The sequence below is a fragment of the Vigna umbellata genome, chromosome 5 (genome assembly GCF_029865625.1).
Source record: "Vigna umbellata cultivar VRB3 chromosome 5, Vumbellata_1.0, whole genome shotgun sequence".
Lineage (NCBI taxonomy): Eukaryota > Viridiplantae > Streptophyta > Magnoliopsida > Fabales > Fabaceae > Vigna > Vigna umbellata.
Genome location: NC_142169.1, coordinates 52,847,018 through 52,871,386, shown reverse-complemented (window position 1 = coordinate 52,871,386; position 24,369 = coordinate 52,847,018). Strand labels below are relative to the sequence as shown.

The following is a 24,369-nucleotide window of genomic DNA, read 5'->3' as shown; positions in this document are numbered from 1 at the left end:
ATTGTAAAAGTTGTATGAATATATATATTGAGTATTCTTGAATGTAAAACTTAAGATGCAGAATGTAAATTAAATTTATTATGTGCTTGTATATGTATACTTTCATTAAAAGAGATTGATTTGGTTGAACGTAATTTCTTAGAGATTCATCATAAACAAATAAGTATGAAGTAAAAGGGAAATTATATATTGAAGTTCTAATAAAGGAAGAGGTTAAATGTTAATAAATATGAAATAGAAATAAAATAAAAGTGGAGAAGAGATCTTTCTATGTTATCACTACCTAACATGTGGGTAAAAAAATGAATTAGGAAACAAAAAGTAAACTATATATAAATATTGTTAAAAGAAATCTAATTTCATTAAGTAATAAATGATAAAGAGACATGAAAAAAAATCCATCAAACACAAAAAATTATTAATTTGGAAATAATTCAGGTATGCAAGTGTGAGTCTAAGTTTCATATTAGATAAAAATATAAAATTTAATATAAAAAAAACACATAAACTCAATGACTTAAGATTTTGATTAGAAGTAATGTCAATTCTTTATGTGGGTTGGACTCATGTCATATTTATATAATCTCTTCTTGATAAACCTCCTCCTAAAAATGTCCACCAATGATATCAAAGCATATGGTTTACCTTTCTGACCGACTTAGACCGTTGTGATAACAAGACATCATCGTCACAACCACAACAACTACAATTTAATTAAGGGTCACTTTACACTTGAGGAGAAATATATCAAATGACTAGTCTTGAGGGAGAGATTGTTGAGAATAATCCCAATGTGAGTCTAAGTCTCACATTGACAGAAATGACAAAGTTAAATATCAAATACCAAAATAACCCACAAACTCATGTCTTAAGGTTTTAGATTAAAAGTGATTTCAATTTCTTATGTTGATTCGACTCAAGTCACATGGAAAAACCCATCAAACTCCTTAATAAAATGACAAAAATGTGACTTGATATACATCAAAGGTCATTTTGTTGTAACCATATGAAAGTAGTGCTCCCTCCATTTCATTTCTTCTCTATATACTAAGAAAAATAAATATTTTTTAGCTAAACTATCATTATACTCATTTTTCATTTCTATCACTTGTTATTGTTGCATATTTAAATAAACAATCACTATATAAAAACTGAGAATTGTTGACATAACATTACCGGCGACCTATGATCTGTCAATAAATGTTAATTAGTCACGGAGGTCATTGTTCATTTACTAGCAGATATATCCACCGGTATTGTATTAAATGCCACCAGTAAGTTCCTCGATGAAATCAGTTTACGTTTTAGGTTTTCCTCTCCCAATTTCACTTTCCCATTTCCTCAAAATATGATGCATTGTGCTTTCCTCCTTCAACAGCTTCCATAGTGCCCCCACGCATCAGTCCAGCCCGCGTTTGAAGTCTGGTGACCTTCATTTTGAGCAACCTTGTCATATTTCATACCTTCGTCGCAAAGGCTTCTCTCGCGCGTCATTGGTAAAGCTTTTTATTACCTCTCCTATTGTCAACACTCTTCCTATTGCGCCTCCTCCAGGCCATTTTTGTGGTGCATTAAAGCTCTAGCGAAGCCTCATTGAGAGACTAGGTTTTTTCATTTCTTCCTTTCTTGCTCGTGCCCTAATTAATGTGTTTTGTGTTTGGTCGGATTGGATTTTGATTGAGTTGTTTTTTTCTCTCGAAGGTTATTATGAGTTGTATGTTTGGGTTGCATTATGGATTGTGTTTGGGATATTATTGATATTGTTTGCCTTGCTTGTGATTCCATGTTGTAATTTTTGAAAAGGGCAAAACATGACCCTCGCAAATTCATTTTCGTGTATTGTTTTTATGAGGTTGGAAATTCATTTTCATGTTCTGAAATGCTTATGAGGTTGCAAATTCTTTGAAACTAGAATTGTGTTCCTTTTAGGTTGGAAATGTAGTGGTTAGTTCTTAGGCTTGTGTTTCTTTTATAGTTAACTCTTGACGAAGAGATTGATTGTGATGCCACGTATAGGATTCAACTTAAACAAACGAAATGGAAAAGCTCATTTGGCCTCATGATGAATTTGAAGAAGGGTTTTGAACCTAGTGGGGGCCTGCCATGGTCTCAATTATGTATGGTAATGATATCATATCAGAGAAGGAAAAAAGAAAGAAAAGGTGGTTAAGGTAGTCAACTGGAGCTTGTCCTGCTTTCCATCTGCATGGAACCAAATTCTACACTTAAAGCTTGTCATAGATTGAAAGTAGAGAGAGTTCTTAGGCTTTAGGGTTTCCATTGAGAATAAGACTAGGGACAAACTAGCTAGGGTTAAATTTTAATTGAATTGAATGACCTTATTTGCAGTGGCAGTCTCCCATGGGTCTCACTATCATTTGCCTTTTTTTTGCATAATGGAAGTTTTTTCTTACCTAAATTAAGTTGAACACAACCATTGGAAATCATCATGCTGAATGATAGCCATATAAACTTAGTTAAAACATTTGATTTTTTTGTTATGAGCTAAAGGCAATTAGAGAGGCTCAAAAAGAGGTTAGGTAGTACCCAAAGATAGCCATATAAACTTAGTTAAAGCATCTTATTTGTTTTTGTTCACCATATGATTAATGTAGCCCTGGATCACCTCTGCTAAAGTAGCTTTGTTCATCAAACCTATAACATATAGTCACTAATTCCTTATTTGGAAAAAGCTTTGCTTTAGATCTCCAAACCAAATAATCAAAAACCGTATTAAGAAGCAAGGGAGAAAGAGCATATGATTATTTTGTCCCTTAAGAAACATAGTTTTGTGGTTTCCTACGTCATTTTTTTTCTTACATTAATTTCCAATTAATTTTGCAGTAATCCCCCCAGAAGACAAAGAACCGTTCTAGCAGCGATTTAAGATAAAACATCATATTACTTAATCTCATTTTCATTGATTTTCGCTATTAAGTCCATTTACTTTATTTTAACATGATTTATTATAACAACTGAAGGTCGAGTGAAGACATGAGCAAAAACTTAAATTAAACAAAATTTTCACAACAAAACATCTCATAGACTATTAGAAATGTTTAGAGATGCATGCGATGTAGGAGTATGCCCTTATTGGGTTGGGGAACACATATGCAACTCCTTGTTGGGACATTAGAATTTGCCAGATTACTGCAACAAATGTGCTACCTTCCAAAGGAATAGGGCTTCAGAAAAGGATGGTGTTTTGTATATAGGTGGTTCAATTACCACTCATTAGCATGCCATTCGAATGGAACAAATCTTTTCATTCATTTCCTATCAATTATGATATAAGTTATGTACTTTGAATTGATGTATATATATAACTTCTATAATTTTACAAGTAGTAAAGTTGGGACGGACTGTCCACGTTGATGAGGTGTTTTACCAAACTCATTTATGTAAAGGATCTGGCCAGTATGATGAGAGGTCGTGGATGACACATGTAAGCAAACTCTTTTGCAAACTTGAAACTTGTATTAATTTTTTCTTTTTAAACTTCTTCCTTTTGCTGACACTTTGCATATTCTTTAACTGAAATAATTCTCCACTAGACTTTTATAGGTCAGATCAGAGAAAGGATCATGGTTTTATGATGATGTATCACAAGTAAATATCGATGACGGTGAAATCATTAGGATATAGTGGTAGGTGGACGTCGTCAGTAGATAAAATAAAGGACGAGTATATGGGGCAGGAAAAATTATTGCTATCACATTGTTGGAAGAGGTACATTAAGCACCAACCATCTACATGCAGTAGTGCTGACTAAGGTTATGATGAGTTAAGACAACAACTACAAGCTCATGACCAAGCTTATGATTATCTCAAATAGCGATTTGAGAATCTCCAAAATTTTCTTATGAAGTTTTTGCATTTGTTCTTGCCTCAAGACGCACAACCTATGGTCTAACAACCTCAGTCCACCCCAACATCGTTTCAGCAACGACGCCCCGTCCCCCCGTATAGCCCACCCTAGTCCAGTCACCTCCCCAACAACAACACGATGAAGAAGAAGAAGGAAATAACTCTGATGATGATTATGACAATTATTAGATACTTAGTTTATTTACATATTATAGGACTTAAAAACACTTCTACATTTGTATTATTGACATTGTATTATGCTTTTAGTGATATGGATTTCATTGTCACCACTACATTATTGGTTTATTGATGTTTGGATATATTTGGATTTTATGATTTTAATTGCATTTGATTGTGTTTAGGTTGAATTAATATGGTAGGAAACAAATGCTCCACTGCACTTGAACCTGTTTTACACATTACTGACAGATTACTGATAGATATATTTGTTGATAAACACCAACGAACTATGGTCATCGATAATTATCGACTAATCATCGTCGTCGATAATTATCGATAAATCATGATTGTCGATAATTATTGACAGATATAGGTCGTCGATAATTAACAATTAATCCATCCATGGATAATTGTTTCTGACCATTATCGACGAATCATAACTAATTGATAATCTAGCAGGAAACATACAGACAAATTTTGGATATTGCCAATTAGATATATCTATGGGTAATTCCAATTTTATTAAGTGAATTATATATATTTTTTATGAACTCATCTCACTTATATATTTTTTATAAATAACATACTTAGAATTGCTTTCCCATCTAATTGGATTATAGCTTATAATACAATATTTTTTCATCTAACAAATTTTAAATTAATAATAGAAGAATTTATATTAATTTGAGTATATATTTAAAGTAATATTTTAAAATTTATAAAAAAATTTTAAATAACGCATGAAATAGATAGAATAAAATTAGACGAAGAGTGGTTTAAAAATCACAGTTAAAGAAAAGCAATTTCTTTCCAAAATTTTGATAGTAAAGAAAGTGTTAAATGTAAAACTACCACCAGTCAAACAAAGTTAATGGAAACAACAACCTATCTGAGAATTCAATAAATACAATTTAGTGGTTGTAGAAGTACCACAAAATAAATGGGAAAAAGCAAACCACAACTTGGCACAAAACATTTAATATATACGCTGAAAGGTCGAAGTCACCTAAATGAACAAAAAATGCTAGAACATTATATTTAATTATTTATTTATTCAACTTTCACCCTCTCAATAAAATGTTTAATCAAATACCTTAATTTCAAAAAGTACAACAATATAATTTTTATCTATTAAAATTGATATATAGCTTGCTTTATAAACATTCACTAATCACTACTGGATTCTTATAAACTATATTATAATATAATTAGAACAGTAGTCGAAAACAGGGAGACATAATTACCCACAATATGATGACAATTTTTGCTTTAATTCAGTTATTAAAAGTTATAAAATGAAACTTGCGATGTGAGAGAAGAGAACAAGACTAATAAAGAATAGCAATACAAGAAAAAGATTCTTTTGTGGGTAATTCTAACAATTAAGTTAATTTAAAGTATCAAATATGTAAGATAACATGTGAGATCAAACTAATATTTTTAAATAGTTCATAACCACGAGTTAAAATTAAATATGTCTTGATATTTATCTCACAATATAAATTATCTAAGAACTTGTAAAAGACAAATAAAATAAACATTTGTTTGAAAACTTAGAAATGCAATTAAGTGTGCACAACTAACTATGGCAAGAGCAATCAATTGTAACCTAACCCTCTTGGTGTGGTACGGCAAAATAAATGGGAAAGAGCAAAACACGAAACATTTAATGTTGAAAGCTCAAAGTCTTTGGTTTGCCTGTATGAAGTACACAATCATTACATTCAAATAGACTTAGTTTCTAATTTATTTATTTATTTATTGTATTCAATTACAAATTCTATTAAAAAATTAATTAATCATTTTTAATTTTAAAATATAACTATGTAGTGGTGTTAAGGTTCAGTTAAACATTGAAGACAACTTCACGCAAGTTATCTTGATTATTGTACTTGTATTATATTTTTGAAGGAAGAACTGTGTTATGTTGTACAACGTTAACATAAAGTGGTGAATGACTTTTGTTCTTTGTGAGAAAAATAGGGTGAAAATGATTCAACCAATATGTATATAATTATTTACTAGTGTTAATCTAACTATATTAATTTAAAAAACTCCTTTAAAAATGTAAAAAATAACTGAAATCATATAGGTTAAGTTTCTTATGAGCAAATAAAGAATTTATCAGTGCGTGAATTCCATTAGTCTTGCGCCATCAAATATTTAAAAATCTATAATGAACTCGGCTAAGGCAAGTCACAAACTATTTACGTCTCATCTTTTCAAATCATGAACTTCATGTAACTTGCAACCAAAAAAATTATGAACTCTAAATCACAAAAATTCCTAATCCCAAATTGTAAAAAACTAATACACAGATCGTTTCATGGCCACCACCATTGCAACAAGTCCCAAGCCACCAAAATGTAAAATCCTAATTTTTGCCAAAGAAGCTCCTTGGTCATAACGACCATCGCAATTTCCAATTTCAATTTTTATCAGAAACCCAAACAATAATATGAAGACCTTAATTTTGTGATTTCCATTTACAATTTATAAGAAATCTATTTTTTTAATTGTTTAATATATCATATTCCACGTATGTCATCCATCTTTCACACAATTTAATGAAACCAGGTCACAACGATAATTCAACTAAATTTTGACCTCGTTAATCTAATTTAACCGCATGGATTCAACTGTATTTATTTTTCACGTTTAGAAACCTAATTGAAACAGAAAAAGAAAGGAACCTTGAGAAAATTAACTTAAACCGAGACTATGATAATGATTAAACCTATATTATATTTTTGAAGGCTTTAAAGGAAAAGAACTGTGGTATGTTGTAGAACGTTAGCACAAAGTAATGCACTCACCATTTCCACGTAGCAAAACACAGATGGAGAACTACACAAAAGTGGCAGAAACTTCAATGCCCTTTGCTCGTCGGTATTTGCCACCAAAACCTTTTGAAGCTCTGAAAATGATGAGAGATTTCTCAAAAGAAGTTGCAGATATTACAGATGAACATGGAAGCTTGCTAGATTTCATCGATGATGCAAATAAAGTGGCTGATGCTGAAGAAGATGTCAAAAGGCGTGATAGAATGAAGGAAAGGTTGATGAGGCTGAGAGAAGCAGCTTTTCGCATGGAAGACGTGATTGATGAATATTGCATCCGTGTTAAAGAGAAACAACCTCAACATGGTCCTCCATGGGCAGCTTCACTCTCTAAGACTGTCCACAGCATCAAAACCTTCATCCTTCGACTTCAAATAGCATGTAAGATTCAGGATGAAAAATCAGTTGTTCGTGATGAAAAAGTTGGTTTTGAAAGCCAATATTTTTTAGATAAAAAACTAAACAGTTCTAGAGAAAACAAAAATGTCACGTTTAATCAACTTCGAATGGATCCTCTCTTTATGAAGGAAGAGGAGGTTGTTGGACTTGCTGAACCTACAGAGAGATTGACAGATTGGTTAACAATGGGACGAGAAGAACGCACTGTGATTTCTGTTGTAGGTATTGCAGGAGTTGGAAAAACCACTCTTGCCAAGCATGTTTTTGACAGGGTCCATCAATACTTTGAGTGCCATGCATTGATCACAGTCTCTCAATCCTACACTGTAGAAGAATTGTTGAGGGATTTGGTACGCAAACTTTGCAAAGAGAGAAAGGAAGATCCACCTTGTAAAATTTCTACGATGGATAGAGGCTCCTTGATTGAAGAAGTCAGAGATCGCCTGCACAATAAGAGGTATGTTGTCTTATTTGATGACGTATGGAATGAAAAGTTTTGGGATGACATTCAATCTGCTTTGATCGATGATAAAAACAACAGTAGGATAATAATCACTACAAGGAACGAGAAGGTTGCGGTCTTCTGTAAGAAATCTTCTTTTGTTGAAGTGCATAAGCTAGAAGAGCCATTAAAAGATGAATCTTTCAGATTGTTCTGTAGAAAGGCATTTAAGTATGGTTCTGCCGGAGGCTGCCCAGAAGAACTCAAAGACATATCTCTTGAAATTGTTAGGAAGTGTAAAGGTTTACCTCTGGCAATTGTGGCCATTGGTGGTGTCTTGTCCCAAAAAGATGACAGTGAAAAAGAATGGAGACTGTTTAGTCAAAATCTAAGTTCAGAGTTGAAGAGGAATCCTGATTTAAATATTATAACAAAAATTATAGGTTTAAGTTATGATAATTTGCCGAGCCATCTCAGATTATGTTTACTGTATTTCGGAATGTATCCAAAAGATTATGAAATTGAATCTGAGAGATTGGTTAGGCAATGGGTGGCTGAAGGATTTGTTACCCACGAAGAGGGAAAAACTTTAGAAGAAGTTGCACATGAATATTTACTAGGGTTGGTTCGTAGAAGTTTGGTGCAAGTGTCATCATTTTCCATGAAAGGAAAAGTGAAAAAATGTCGTGTTCATGACTTAATACACGATATGATCCGTACAAAAGTGAAGGATACATGTTTTGGAGAGTATATTGGCGGAGGGCATGATCAATCTGAGTCAAGTGAGTCGGTTCGACGTCTGACAATTCAAGCAAACAATGATTTAAATAGACGTATTAAAAGATCACACATTCGGTCAATTATAGTCATTCCAGGAAAAAAAGAACTATTGTCTGTCCACTTGGTAAAGAAAATCCCTAAAGATTATATTCTATTGAAGGTACTTGATTTTGAAGATTGTGGATTACTTTGTGTTCCTAAAAAGTTGGGGAATTTAATCTACCTGAGGTATTTAAGCTTTAGGGGGACGCAGATAAAAGTTCTTCCAAAATCCATTGGTAAGCTCGTGAACTTGGAGACCTTGGATATACGACAAACGCAAGTGTGTAAGGTGCCGAAGGAGATCAAAAAGCTTAGAAAGTTACGGCATCTTCTGACACCTGACTCTGTATCTTCTTCAATTGAATGGAAGGATATTGGAGGCATGACAAGGCTGCAAAAGATACCACAAGTGCGTATGGAGGGTGATGGAGTGGCCATTAGAGAGGTAGGGAAGTTAAAGCAGTTAAGGGTTCTGAGGGTGCTTTGTTTCGGCGGAGAGCACATTACTTTACTTTTCTCCTCAATCAATGAGATGGAACACTTGCAAGCACTACGCATTGAAAAATCTGATGATCGCAACGTAGTTGACTTGACCACTACGTCAACCATATCTGAACTTAGGAAGCTTTTCCTTGATTTGAAGTTAGAAAAGTTGCCAAATTGGATTCCCCAACTCCTTCATCTTGAGAGATTGACCTTGCGCCACTCTGACTTAAACAATGATCCCTTGGAATCACTAAAAGATATGCCTAGTTTGTTGGTTCTCTCTTTATCCCACGCTTATGAAGGTCAAACTTTGCATTTTCAGCCTGGAGGGTTCAAGAAACTAAGAAAGCTAAATCTCGAACATCTTTGGAACTTGAATTCGATCCTTATGGATGAGACAGCTCTGCAGTCTTTGGAACATCTTAATTTGAAAGGCCTCGATGAACTCAGAACTGTCCCCGATGGCATTCAACATCTGAAGAAACTTAAATTTGTTCTTGTCCTTTCTATGCCAACTCTATTTGTTAAGGAAATTGATCGCATTGGTAAAGACCAGCACTGGAGCATCAATTATGGCTGTATGTGATTCGCGGTACGTATTTACCATTATAAGATTTTCACTACTATAATCTTTTATGTTAGTATTTTATGCTCTGAATTGGTAGGTGTTGACCTCGACTCAAGAATTACGTTGTTTTTACTTTAGATGTTTATAAGTGTCATCAAGATGAACACTTTAAAACGTGAGATTTAGGAAGAAGTTTAGGCCTTCTGTTTGTAAATGTATACTGGTGTAAATTTAGTGAGTATTATTTCATTACGACTTGAAGCACATTATAAATTTATCTACATTTGATTGTGTTAACTTTAATGTTCTTAATTCTAGATCTTCTACTCACTATTGTACAATCGTGAATTTTAGGAAAGCTGTAAGTGAATATCCCCTCAAGTTCTCTCTCGTGCGATCCTTGAAGCGGTGGATCTCGATTTGATGCCTCAAACTGCAAAGCCCATCTATTTGTCATGATGTTTTCTAAGCTTCCTTCAATTTTTCCCTCTTTTCTTTTCCAAAATGTGTATTTAACTTTTAGTTTGCGGGTGAAGAATCCTAACTGCAACTTGATGTTAGATTTAATTGAAGCTCATTTCAGTGATCGCTTTTCCGTTTCTAATGCCTTTATAAATCGATCACTTCACTTACAGGCTATGGTGACTTGTTTTCGTGATGAGATGACTTTCTGTGGGATGAATTGAAAATTTACCATATATTTTTATACGGGCCACTAATTTAAAAATTTGGTAGCTTGATATGATATGGATATGGTGACAGATAAATAACATTAAGAAATTGCAAATTCAGTTCTCCCATGCTCCCTCAGAAACTAGTCAAGATCATTTCTCATAAAGTCAAACTAGCATGTGTTTTTAAAGAAGTGAATATTACTTTAATTTGCCATTACAAATATTATGAGCAAAACCAATATTAACCGTACAATATTAGCTACGTGTCGAACGTGTCGATAATATACTAAATAATGGGAATGCCATGTGTTGGGAATCCAACTTCCGTATCAGATAAAAATGAGAAAGTAGAGCACTATATAAAGATGAAAGATTGAGTAAAGAGTGGTATCAATTTTTATTGTGGTTGAAACTTATCCTATTTTTTCATGAACAACATACGCATGGACAAGAGAATACTCATTTATCTGAGGACGATCCTGTTGGTGCATTGCACCAACTTTGTGACATCATTGGAGATGAGCCTATGAAGGTTGAATATGATGCTAATGTATTTGGGAGAGGCTCTAAGGTCCCAATATACCTGCATAGCCAAGATGTCAGGGAGCTTGCGTCGGGAAGAGAAGAGTTGAATATTACATTAATTCAGTTATGGATGATGTAAGTCTATGAGCAATTATTTATATAAAATTGATTTATATATCAAGTATACTTATATCAAAGATAATTTTTAATAAGTTTCAACATCAATAACATGTAAAATTTAAAATTGACAAGTGTAAAGTAAAAGTCCATACCCGTCAGAAATCGAACAAACCAAGTGTTTAGGCTAAGCAATAAAAGACTGGAATGTCTGTGTCACAGTGAAAATCTCATTGTGGGCAAAGGAATTGAGGCATCTGCTATGGTAATGTCGTCTACCAAGACCTTCACCTCATCCTCTAATAGCTCCATACCATGAACAACAGTCGCTGCCTTAAACACTGTTCCACGAGCTACCAACATCGTCCCGATACCATCTAAAACGTATAACAGACATGGACTAGCATCGTCCATGTCATCCCCTGGGACGGTTGGTGCTGAACAACTTCCTTTCCTGCTTCTCCCTGTCAAAGTAAAGGTTAGATTATAAAAATAATAAATTATTGAACATCAATGTTTATTGATTTTACCTGTGGGAGGCACAATAGGTTCTTGTACTGGAGATGGCTGTGGGCGCATCCCATAGCTCTCAAATTGCTGCTGGAATTGGTGCATAACTCTGTCAGTCAGTTTTGTAGTGACTTCATCATACAATTTTGTCCTAAGCTCCGCCCTAAGCTCCGTCCTAAGCTCCGTCCTAAGCTTTTTTGAGATCTTTTGTGTCAGCCTTTGTTCTTGTTCTTTGTTGTATGCATATGAAGTCTGACGCAAAGAACTCCCAAAACAATCTCGAATGCCTACTCCAGTACCAGCAACACGCACACGTCCAGGGTGCTCAGGTCGTCCAATTGTAGTGGTAAGAATATCCTGACGACCCTCTGGAGTGAATTTACCTTGGGAGCTCTGCTCATCCTATAACATTAAAAAACACCATTATTCTTTAAAAAGTTCAATGTAGTATGTATAATGAAACTATTATTGTTTTAGGAATAGTGATAACTTACAATTCTTTCGAATATTTGTTGTGCAGTCTTAGAAGAATAGTCCCCTGATGATCTTAAATGAGCCAACTTCCACTTCTCATGCTGAGAAGGTGGAGAAGGAGGTTGGGGGCTACCATCCTTAGATGATGGTCTACCTTCTGCTTTTTGCTTGAGGATTTTCTCCTCAAGCTTCCTATACCCACCACGGGATAATAGGTGGGGGTTCTTATTTTGAGCATTTATTCTTTGTGTTTTGCTTCTTGTTGCCTGTCACATATATTGAATTAATTAGTTCATATAATATATATTTGTTAATGAGCAATTGAATAATATCAACTATATTAACCTGTCATTCCTCTGATGTCCAACTCTGTACAAAGAGGCGCCAAGTTTCCTCATCAATGGCCTTATATTTTTTACATGGAGACTCATTTTTTTTGCCTCCAAATATATATCTCGAGGTCAACTTAGTCTTAAAACCCTGGAATTTCTCAACAATTGATGATAAACACTTATTTTTAAGTGTTGTGACATTTGGAATGTCAAATGTCGTCTGCAATAAACATAATAAAGTTGTATCAGTACAAATTTATCAATATAAACAAATGATATTGATTAACTTACCAATAGACCGTTTCATATAATGTTCCGATCAACCTCGGACACATGTTCGAAAGATGGAGTAAGAATATTAATCCTATCACGGGCCGATACTCCAAGGTATGATCTGAAGGCATCTGCATTTGGGTCAGATGTCACACCTGTGATCACATTAACATCCACAACTATCCTTTCACCACTATTTCTTCTGACCATCAGTTGTTTCAATGTGGTGGCTCCTCTAGTAGGTCTGGATGAGGGAGCCTCATCCCCTGATGAATGTGGGTGGTTAGTCATATATCTATCAAAATAAATAACAACATGAAATATTAATAAAAGACTTATGTAATATCATATAATTTAACAAAACATGTAATAGGGGTCATATGAAATATTAATAAAAGACTTATGTAATATTAATAAAAAGCTTATACACAAATTTGAAATTCATACATAAATAAATGGATTGGTCATATGTATATCCCCTCATCATGATCTGACCGAATTGCATGTACATCGTCAAGTAAAGGGTGGTCATCCAAATTTGTCGTTGTTTTCAATGAATGGTTGCCAACAATATGAATATTAATTAGATTGTCTTCGTTAACTTCAATTTGTTTTTTGCCTTGAAGAGCGACATACCAATGATCAGACGCATGATCTTTGACATAAAAAACCTGAGATGCTTGATGTACTATGATAAACGGTTCGTCTCGATAACCCACCTTTCGAAAATCAACTAGTTTCATACCCGATTCATCTATTTTCACACCACTCTTATTGTCAAACCACTTACATTTGAACAATGGAACAGAAAACTAAGTGTAATCAACCTCCCATATCTCTTCTACTATACCAAATATCTCATTGATCCAAGTACAGGATTTTGATCTTTTGATGTGGAAAATTGGAGTGACTCAGCTTCTAGACTAACTCCACTATTTTGTATTGAGCTTTTATCATCCGAAGTCTTCATATAGAATGTGCAATTATTGATTTCATAACATGTACAACATATGACATCAAACTTTAAACCATTTGCAAGCCACAATAAATTTTGAGAAGAATGTGGCTTTTTATCAACTTCAAATTTGAACCAAGACATAAATGTTTTGTTATGCTCCATCAACTGTCATTTCTCTTATTGTCTTGGATTTTTATTCTTCACAATGACTTTGTGTGCTTCCATAAAAGGGATCACCTCATCTGTGTTGTTCAATATATAAAGATGTGCTTGCAACAATTATTCGGATACTTTTACTTGTAGAACATTTATTCAACCATGATGTGCGATGAACTCTTATTGGATTTGTTGAAGTCATGTAATCTGAACAATACTCAATACTTTCTTCAACAATATACCTTTCAATCATTGAACCTTCGGGATGATACAAATTTTTAACGTACCCTTTCAAAATCTTCATATAACGCTCAATAGGATACATCCATCTTAACTATACCGGTTCGCACAACTTGATTTCTCTAACCAAATGAACAAGTGAATGTACCATGATATAAAAAAAAGATGGAGGGAAAAACATCTCTACTTGACACAAGATGATAACAATCTCGCCTTGAATTTCATATAACTTTGTAGGATCGATGACTTACAACAAATTGACGAGAAAAATGAACACAACCTGTTTATGGTCTGCCTAACATTTTTGGGAAAAATTCCACGAATAGCCACTGGTAACAATTGTTGCATTAAGACGTGGCAATCGTGAGATTTCATGCCAACAAGCTTTAAGTCCTGCATCGACACTAAACTCTTCATATTTGAAGAGTATCCTTGTGGTATCTTGATATTCTTTAAACAAAGGTAAAAAGTTATCTTCTCTTGTCTGGACATTGTGTAACGTGCAGAGGGCAAATAAGTACGTTTACCAATCTCCCTAGGTGCCAACTCTTTCAGATCTTCATGTTGAGTAGTGTACCAATCAAGCTATCACACACATTCTTCTCTACATGCATCATATTTATGCAATGTCTAACATCTAACTTTGATCAGTATGAAAGATCAAAGAATATTGATTTCTTCTTCCAAGGGGTCGTTACAGATGACTTCTTGGAAGTTTCCCCAAATACATGATGTATTTTATTAACTTTTTCAAGAATTTGAAGGCCAGTAAGTGGATTTGGTGCTTCGTCCCTCTCTTGATACCCATTAAATGCTTTTTTTAACCTTCGATATGGATGATTACCTTTTAAAAATCTCTGATGATGCAAATACATTATCTTCCTTCTGTGTTTCAATTGTTGAGCTGTAGTGTTTTCTTCACATATAGGACATGCTTTATGACCTTTGACACTGAATCCTGACAAATTACCATAAGCTGGGAAGTCATTAGTGGTGCAAAATAACATTGCACGCATCACAAAAGTTTCAGAAGCAAAGGCATTAAATATTTCAACCCCATACCCACAACAACTTCAAGTCTTCAACTAATGGGTTTAGATAAACATCAATGTCATTTCAGGTTGCTTTGGACCAAATTCATCATGGACAACATCATGTACTTCTTCTTCATGCACAATGCAAGAGATAAGTTGTAAATTATCAAAATAATTGGCCAACAACTGTGATTGGTACTTAAATTATCAAATGGGTTCATCCCATTAGTGGCTAAACCAAGAAGCCTAAGTTGTCTACATTCTTGACCAAATTGGGGGAATTGTTAATCAATATTTTTCCATTGCTTTGAATCAGTTGGATGACGAAGCAACCCATCAATTTTTCTCTCATCTGCATGCCATCTAAGGTTTTTAGCATCTTTTAGATTCGCAAACAAATTCTTAAGTCTAGGCACAATTGGAAGGTACCAAACTACTTTCAAAGCATATCCATTTTTTTCTATCTGACCATTATCTTCACTATTAATTTTTGACTTGTATCGTGATAACACACATTTTGGACACTTTTTCAAAAATTCAAACTCTTTCCTATATAAAATGCAGCCATTGGGACAAACATGTATCCTTTTATACTCCATACCCATCGGACAAAGAATTTTCTTCGCATCATAATTACGAGTGGGTAGTGTATTTCCATCTCGCAGCATTTCATTCAACAACGTCAACAATTATGTGAAACTCTTATCAGTACATCCATTAGTCGCCTTCAAATTCATGACCCTGAACCGACATACAAAGGTGTTTCTGCATCAGTGGACATCGTCTCATACACATGAGCTTTGGAAAAAATTTTCGCGCCAACATCGCGGATCATGTCCTCTAATTTGTCTTCATCCGGTTGATCTACTTCCATGGAGGAATCAATAACATTTTCAGTTTGGGAGATAGTCGGAAAATGTATTTCTTCGCCATGCCATATCCATGTTGTATAGCATCACAGAAAACCATCACAGATAAGATGTTCCCTAATTTGAGTTGCATTCAACTTTCTCCCAGTCAAAATGTTCACATAAGGACATCTAAACTTCACACCATCATCACTTCTACCCTCATTACGTTGCACAAATTGTATAAATTCCTCTACCCCTCTCTCATACTCAACACTAATGCGTGGTAAATTAATCCTATTTTGATCCATACGATCCATACATAAATATTCTAAAATATTGTACAAAATTACAATACAAAAATAATTTTGTATAGATCATTTAACAACAAATTAAGGTTAATTCAATTCAATCATACAATCATAGAATTAATAAGCATTGAAATAATCTCATATTCAACATAAAAAATTTTAAAAATAACATTACGTAAAGTTTAAAATCATACCATGATACAAAATTATACAATCATACAAAATTTTTCAATCCTACAAAATTATACACATATGATATGATCCTCCAATCACATATTCAATCATACATTCATACAAAATTATATGATCCTATTCAATCACATATTCAATCATACATTATCAGTAATTTTGTCATGAGCTTTGCTAGAGGATCATCCTCTACTTCAGCCAGGTCATCATCTTCATCTATGACTGGCTCATGCATCTGCTGCTTCTGGGGACGATGAACTGAACATAAAAAGTTCAAAGTTATCAATAAATATTTTTAAATTTATCATACAAAGACTAATATTAAAAATATTATATGTGTGGTGTAGCAATGTGTGACATGTTCAATGCTTTAGGCTAGGCTATAAATGTTCTTACGGCCTTCTCCACAAAATGAATTTCTGAAGTGGGTACAGAAACCTGAGCCTGCTGTCAATAATCAATTTCGTCCGGATAGATAAAAACTTCTAGAATTAAGAGGAAATAATAAAATAAAATATTAAAGGCAAAGACAAATTTCAAATAAATTTATTGTCTTTTAGGAAGAAATAAAAAAGGTTTTTGTTTTTATTTTCTTTTCCTTTTTCAATTATTTTTATTTGTTACTTTTATTATTACTATTATTATTTATTTTTATTATTATTTTTCGTTTATTTTTCTACTTTTCTGTGTTTTTATTTTCTTCTCCTTTATATATTATTATTATTTTTTATTTTTTTATTTTTTTATTTTATCCTTTGTTTTTACTTTTTGTTTTATTTTATCGTGTTTATTTTTATTTGTTTTCTCTTTTGTTAGGTATTTTTATCATTTTTCTATCTATGTATATATTTATTTTATTTTTTATCATGTTATTTATTTACTTATTTATTTGTTTCATTTTCCTTTTCATTTGTTTCTTAGATTCAAGAAAGGAATATTTTCTTAAATAATATATATGTATATGCATTGCTAACGTTTTTCAGAAAAAGAAAAAAAAAACACAAAAGTCAACTAAGCTTTCTTTCCTACAACACAAAGTAACCGTGCTTACCAGCCTACAACGTTACACAGTAATGCTTAAAATACTCCAGCAGTAAGAGAAAGTTTTTGTTCCTATTGCTAAAAATCTCTATGCAAAACTGCAATCATACATCAAAGAGGGAAATGATATTTGAATGGCTTTTCCCAACTGATCCAATTTAAACATAAAGAAGAAAGGTTTAATGTCTCAATAGGTCCCTATTTTCACCCAGAATTTGAAATAGGTCCCTTTCTTTTTCGGCATCTCAATTGAGTCCTTATTTTTGTAAAATTGAATCAAATAAGACCTTTCCGTCAAATTGAAATGACGTTGTCATTATTTTCACCCAGAAATAAAACATATTCTTCTTAACGGCGTCATTTCAATTTGACGGAAAGGTCCTATTTGATTCAATTTTACAAAAATAAGGACTCAATTGAGATGCCGAAAAAGAAAGGGACCTATTTCAAATTCTGGGTGAAAATAGGGACCTATTGAGACATTAAACCAAGAAGAAAAAAGACAAAGGAAGATCCCAAGTCAGAGGATATGCTAGAGCTCCTAGGAAGCAGTGTAGCAAGCTTGGTGGTTTTTAAAATTGTTTCATCACAGTCAAGAGGGGAGGACCTCACAGCCTCAGGGAGAGGTAAAAAAAATATTTTTGTTCTTTGACCTTCACCTTCGTTGCCATCGGCAAACAGTAGTGCCCATTCAACCTAACTTTTTTGCGCCTGCAAAAACATTTTGGTAATCCAAAGAAGATTCGGTCTAAGAGAGCTAGGGAAACTATAACCAAAAGAAAGAGTTTTGAAACTACGAAGGTAAGTCTTCATATACTTAAGCTCTTTGGTCATGCTCGTCTATATGCTCATATATATGTTTTCCTTATATTACGTCCACCTGAACTAGGAAGACCGCTCATTTTGTATTTGACTGTATTGGATAAGTCAATGGGTTGTGTGTTGGGTCAACACGATGAAGCTGGGAAAAGAGAGCATGCTATTTACTACTTGAGCAAGAAATTCACAGACTACGAACAAAGATATTCGTCGTTAGAACGAACTTGTTGTGCATTGGCGTGGGCTGCTCATCGCTTAAGGCAATATATGCTGCGTCACTCTACCTGGTTGATATCCAAGATGGACCCTATCAAGTTTATTTTCGAAAAACCTGCTCTTACTGGAAGGATAGCTCGGTGGCAGATGCTATTGTCAGAATATGACATCGTATATATTACTCAGAAATCCGTCAAGGGTAGTGCTCTAGTGGAATGCTTGGCTCACCAACCCATTAGTGATTATCAGCCAATGCAACCTGAATTTCCTAATGAAGATATCATGGCTCTATTTGAAGATAATAGAAAAGACCGAAATGAAAAAGCATGGACGGTATTATTCGATGGAGCATCAAATGTGATGGGACACGGAACAAGGGCAGTGCTTATCTCCCTAGAGCATCAGTACATACTGATAACAGTTGAAAAACTGTTATTTTCATGCTTAAAATTGATACTAAAAGCAACCTTTATACTCAGAAACTAGCTTGAAATCATGCTTTTATTGATATTTTCAGAAATAAGAGAGTTGGACAGGTTTATGCTTGATTTCAGTGTTTTTGTGCAGGTTTTAAGGTGAATTTGGTGAAAGAAGTGAAGAAGGAGAGAGATGAAATCAGAAAAGACATCAAAAAGTGCAAAAGGAGACACGCACTTACCACTGAGCGGCAATCAGGAGCTTACGGGAGATCCGCTGAGGGGCAAAATGGTCGCTGAGGGGAAGAAACGAGACACGCACTTACCACTGAGCGGCACTTTACCGCTGAGCGGCACTTTTATGGGCTTGGACCTAATTTTCTGTAATTTACGAAAATATATAAGCTTTAGGGTTTCCTAGGGTTAGGTATCTTTGGCTGGAACGAAGCAAACACTCTCTCTTCCACCCCTTTGAAGGAGGATCTTTGATGCTCAGGCTTCCTATTCAACTTTCTAGGGTTTTATCTTTCATTCTTTCATTGTTATTCATCTAGGTTCACCATGAATATGGTGAACTAAACTCTGTATGTTTGTTGGGGAATCAATGTAATCTTTTGAAGCTCTCATATATGGAATTTGTTTTTACATCTTTTATTTAAGACCTATGCTTTCTTTCATCATTAGTTAGGGTTTTTCCTCTTTGCTTAATGCTTGCGTTGTTTAACTCATTCGATGCATGATTATTGGTTTTGTCGATACGGGCACGTACGGGGAAGTCTAGATCCGGGGAATTTCTCCCAATATTATATTGGTTGTCGTTAAGCTCCTGCACTTATGAACTAATTATTAGGAATGCTAGGAATTGTATGAACTCGTAATTAGGGAGAAGCCTTCTTGAAAGGTACTTTAGAGAGTGACATTAACAATGATGATTTGAATGTTGAATTCCTAAAATATATGAGAGTGGATAAGATGAAATTGACCCCCAACAACATATTCATACATATATTTCATTGAAAGTGTTTATCTTTTGCTTTTGCCATTGATCAAAACTTCATGCATACATATTTAATTTTCGTCTTTTGCATATAAAAATCCAAATATTTCGTCTTTAAGTCTTAGCTAATCAATAAACCACACAACTAAACTAGGCCGTGAGTCCTTTGGGAAGAACGATACTTGGTCTTACCAAGTTTATTACTTGAACGATTCGGTCATACTTGCCGATTGAAAAACAAGTTTGTGACATCATATTTTGGTGTTCATAAATTTGTCCATCACATACCAATGACAACAAGGTTGTGTTTTAATTGCATGAATAACATCGTGGAATATGAGGCATGTGCCATGGGTATTCAAGCAGGAATCAAATCTAAGGCAAGAATCCTGGATGTATATGGAGATTCAGCGTTGGTCATCCATTAGCTGAAAGGAGAATGGAAGACTAGAGATATAAAATTAATTCCTTACCAAGCTTACATCAGGGGATTAATGAAGTATTTCGATTCCACCACGTTTAACCACATACCGCGAGAAGATAATCAATTGGCAGACGCATTGACTACTTTTTCGTCAATGTTCGAAGTTGACCAAGATGCAGAATTACCAATGATTGAAATGAAGAGCCATGCAGAGCCATCATATTGTCATTTCAGTGAGGAGGAGTTAGGTGGTAAACCTTGGTATTTTGATATCAAGCATTATCTTAAGACCCGAGAGTATCCTGAGAAGGCTTCTGAAAACGATAAAAGGTCGCTAAGGAGGTTGGCTGGCAGTTTTATCTTAAATGGGGATATTTTATACAAGAGAAATCATGACATGGTTCTCCTCAGATGCGTGGATGCAAAGGAAGCCGAGCTGATACTGAAAGAAGTGCACGAAGGTGCCTTTGGCACACACATGAATGGGCATTCAATGGCTAGGAAGATATTAAGAGCTGGTTTTTTTTGGTTGACCATGAAAAATGATTGTTGCACACACGTGAGAAAGTGTGAGAATTGTCAGAAGTATGCGGATAATATCAACGTGCCACCTATGACCCTAAGCGTGTTGTCTATGTAACACCCAAATATTTTAAAGGGTATTACTGATAGTAGAGACTAAATTAATTTGATATCTCATATAAACAATCAAACTTTATTTCAATTACTCCAAAGTACAATACCAAACTTACAAACTTTAAACAATATAGTCTTCACCACTTAACATAAATTTGAAATTTCAACTTATAAGTCTTACACAACATAATTTTCCCAATACAAATTTATTCTTTTTACAAAAATCCCTGAAAGTTTTTCCCCACATCTCTCTCATCTCTAAGCTTTTTCAACCGCATCTGCAACATTATCTATTCACATATAACATGAGTTATATGATCATAGTACAAACAAATAAGGGTAAGCCAACCATATCATAAAATCATTAAACTTGTAATAAAAATATTCCAATCTTGTATTTCTGCAATTGATAAAATATCATTATTCCGATGTCACTAATTCATCATTATCAAAATCATCTTTCTCATTTCCATAAACCTTACATGTGTACCATGCTTACTCACGAAGCCTTATGGTCAGACCGCTCTCTGCCTGCTTCCTTAAGCCTCACCTATATACTATGTCTTACTTTCTGAAGCCTTATGGTCAGACCTCTCTCTGCCTGCTTCTATAAAACTTATGAACCATATATTTATGTCAAAGCCTTATGGTCAGACCACTTTCTGCCTGCTTTCATAAACCTCTGGTGTTACTTTGCTCATATCAAGCTCTCATGGTATAACTCGAACATACTACTCCAGTAGTAAACATCATTTCATAAGTAATGATTTCTCATATCCACTCCAACATTTCATAAAATCAACAATTCATACCCTTTTTATCCACCTAACTCAATCATGTTCATTCTTTAATCATAAATTCACAATAACCCGTTTTGGTGTCAATAAATTAAGCATATTGTTAGATATCATACTTCATATTATAAACTCAATTTGCCCATAATGAGTATAACTCAACATATTTTCACCAATCAAAGATCATATATCAGCCAAAATACATCAACATATCTTAGGAACTACATATTAAAGTCTGGGCTCAATGTAATGATAAATAAAATATATATGAAGTTTTTACCATGATAATATTATGCATCTACAATCAACTTGTTTTATTTTATTTTCATCCTAGTAGAGATTTTTCTTTACCCCAATTGGTCATCGGCGAGGACCCAGATGTCTGAACGCATCAAACTCACCTTCGACGCCAGCACATATGACTAGTCACAACTGACTGGACCAGGCCAGGGCTGCTCTATGATCATGTGCCAACTCAGGTTTTTAAGGTTCCTCTATCCTACCAACAAAGAAAGGCCCTCAATAATTAACAATTGATTTATTTAAATTATCTACCATGTTCTCTTATGCTCTAAATTTGAAATGCCAAATTTTAATATTTTCACTTCCTCTCACAGCAACCTCAAACAATATCTGTACATCTATTTAATACCCATATACAAGCTATTACAGAACCCTTACTCCAGACCTTCCAACAAGATCAATTTCAGCCAACAAACTCATTCAAAACAGATTAAATTCATCATATCACATGTACAATTTCACAGTTTCAGTTATCACACCCAATATAATAAAAGTCATAAAATAGTTTCACAAGAGCACACCAGTTCAACATTCATATGCAAATATTTTATAAAATAAATTCATACAAAAATAATTAGCTCCCATTACAATCAAAATAATATTAATATAAAAATTCAGGGGAAACAAGAAGTTGAATCTGGCAGAGCCGGTTAGACAACTTCTCATCCTTCCAGAAAGATGCAATAAAAAAATAGATAAAACAATAAAATTTCTGGGGAAACAAGAAGTTAAATCTGGCAGAGCCGGTTAGACAACTTCTCATCCTTCCAAAAATACAATATAAATAAGAAATAAAAGGTGTGGGGAAACAAGAAGTTGAATCTGGCAGAGCCGGTTAGACAACTTCTCGTCCTTCCAAAAATACAATATAAATAAGAAATAAAAGGTGTGGGGAAACAAGAAGTTGAATCTGGCAGAGCCGGTTAGACAACTTCTCGTCCTTCCAAAAATACAATATAAAGATATAAGAAAGAACCAAAGCTTTGGGGAAACAAGAAGTTGAATCTGGCAGAGCCGGTTAGACAACTTCTCGTCCTTCCAAAAATACAAAAGAAACAAATAAATGTTCTCATTCAAAATTCAAGACCATACAGCAACAAAATACTACATATTCAAGATTTAGGATTAGAGAAAAGCAAAGTATAAGAGTGGCTTCCCTTACCTCTATTACAGACTTAATTTCCTCGTTCTCTGAAAACTTACAGAATATCCCCTTTGCAATTAGAAATTCTTCCAACTCTCTTCTCTCAAAATTTTTCTAAGTTCTTTGGTGTAAATTTTCAGCCTCCCCCTTGGCTATTTATAGTAAAAAAAATTTACTATTCATTTTTACTATTCATTTTAACTATTCATTTTTTTATTCATTTTACTATTACAAAAATAATTTTTTATTTGCAAATTGATGAATTCTGATCTCAAAGCTACGTGGAACACTTATCCAAAAATAATTTTTTTTTTACTATTCACAATTTACTATTCACTATTTACTTTTTTTTTTTATCTAGTATCTGACTTACAAATATTTTCAAAGATCTTACAATCTCCCCGACAACAATTATTTTCGCCCTCGAAAATTATCTATTTAACAAAAGACTATTTAACAAAAGACTACTTACAAAAGAGATATGGATATTCCTTTATCATAAATTCTTCCAATTCCCAAGTCATTTCCTGTGTGTCTTCATTCCAAAGTACCTTTACCGTGCGAATATCCTTTCCTCTTAGCTTTTTCATTTGAACATCTAGTATACGCACTGGTCCAACTTCCAGTGTTAAATTTTCCTTGACCTGAATTTCATCAACTTCTAACACATGCTTTGGATCTGGAATATACTTCCTCAGTTGGGATACATGAAAAACGTTATGCAAATTTGCCAATCGAGGTGGTAATGCTACCTCATAAGCCACTGGCCCAATCTTTTTGAGAATTTGATACGGTCCGAGAAATTTTGGTGTCAGTTTCCTCATCTTGATAGCTCTCCCGACTCCTGTAGTTGGTGTTACTCGTAAGAATACATGATCTCCTTCTTCAAATTCTAACGGTCTTCTTCTTTTGTCGGCATATGACTTTTGTCTACTTTGAGTTGCTTTCATCCGATCTTGGATTAATTTTATTTGCAAATTGATGAATTCTGATCTCAAAGCTACGTGGAACACTTATCCAAAAATAATTTTTTTTTACTATTCACTATTTACTTTTTTTTATCTAGTATTTGACTTACAAATATTTTCAATGTGGGGAATAGATGTCATTGGAGCCATAGAGCCAAAGGCGTCAAACGAGCATCGTTTCATACTAGTCGCAATCGATTATTTCACCAAGTGGATTGAGGATGCTTCTTATGCCAACGTGACTAGAAAGGTGGTGACCAGATTCACAAAAAGGGAGTTGATCTGTAGATACGGGCTCCCTAACAAGATCATCACCGATAATGCCACCAACCTGAACAACCAGATGATGGCCGAGTTATGTGAGGA

The 24,369-nt window shown here is 34.0% G+C and overlaps 2 protein-coding genes across 2 annotated transcripts; one reads left to right on the top strand and one right to left on the bottom strand.

Moving 5' to 3' along the window:
* Positions 1-6,826: 6,826 nt before the first annotated feature.
* On the top strand, positions 6,827-10,241 carry LOC124847402 (disease resistance protein RPM1-like). Its single transcript, XM_047324887.2, has 2 exons — positions 6,827-9,628; positions 9,959-10,241. The coding sequence occupies exon 1, from the start codon at positions 6,854-6,856 to the stop codon at positions 9,620-9,622; it is 2,769 nt and encodes a 922-aa protein (XP_047180843.2). The 5' UTR covers positions 6,827-6,853; the 3' UTR covers positions 9,623-9,628; positions 9,959-10,241.
* A 6,140-nt stretch (positions 10,242-16,381) lies between these two features.
* Positions 16,382-23,985, bottom strand: LOC148198596 (uncharacterized). The gene is made up of 2 exons (XM_088115868.1): positions 23,508-23,985; positions 16,382-16,503 (listed from the first exon to the last, which is right to left on the bottom strand). Exons 1-2 carry the CDS (start codon positions 23,983-23,985, stop codon positions 16,382-16,384), a joined length of 600 nt encoding a protein of 199 aa, XP_087971994.1.
* Between the last annotated feature and the right edge of the window lie 384 nt (positions 23,986-24,369).

Excerpts from the sequence above, each read along its gene's own strand:
- LOC124847402 (XM_047324887.2), top strand. The coding sequence starts at position 6,854 with ATGCACTCACCATTTCCACGTAGCAAAACACAGATGGAGAACTACACA.
- LOC148198596 (XM_088115868.1), bottom strand. The coding sequence starts at position 23,985 with ATGAAAGCAACTCAAAGTAGACAAAAGTCATATGCCGACAAAAGAAGA. Across the intron at positions 16,504-23,507 it reads GGAATATCCATATCTCTTTT|TTCATCGTCCCCAGAAGCAG; the intron begins GTAAGTAGTCTT and ends TTTTATGTTCAG.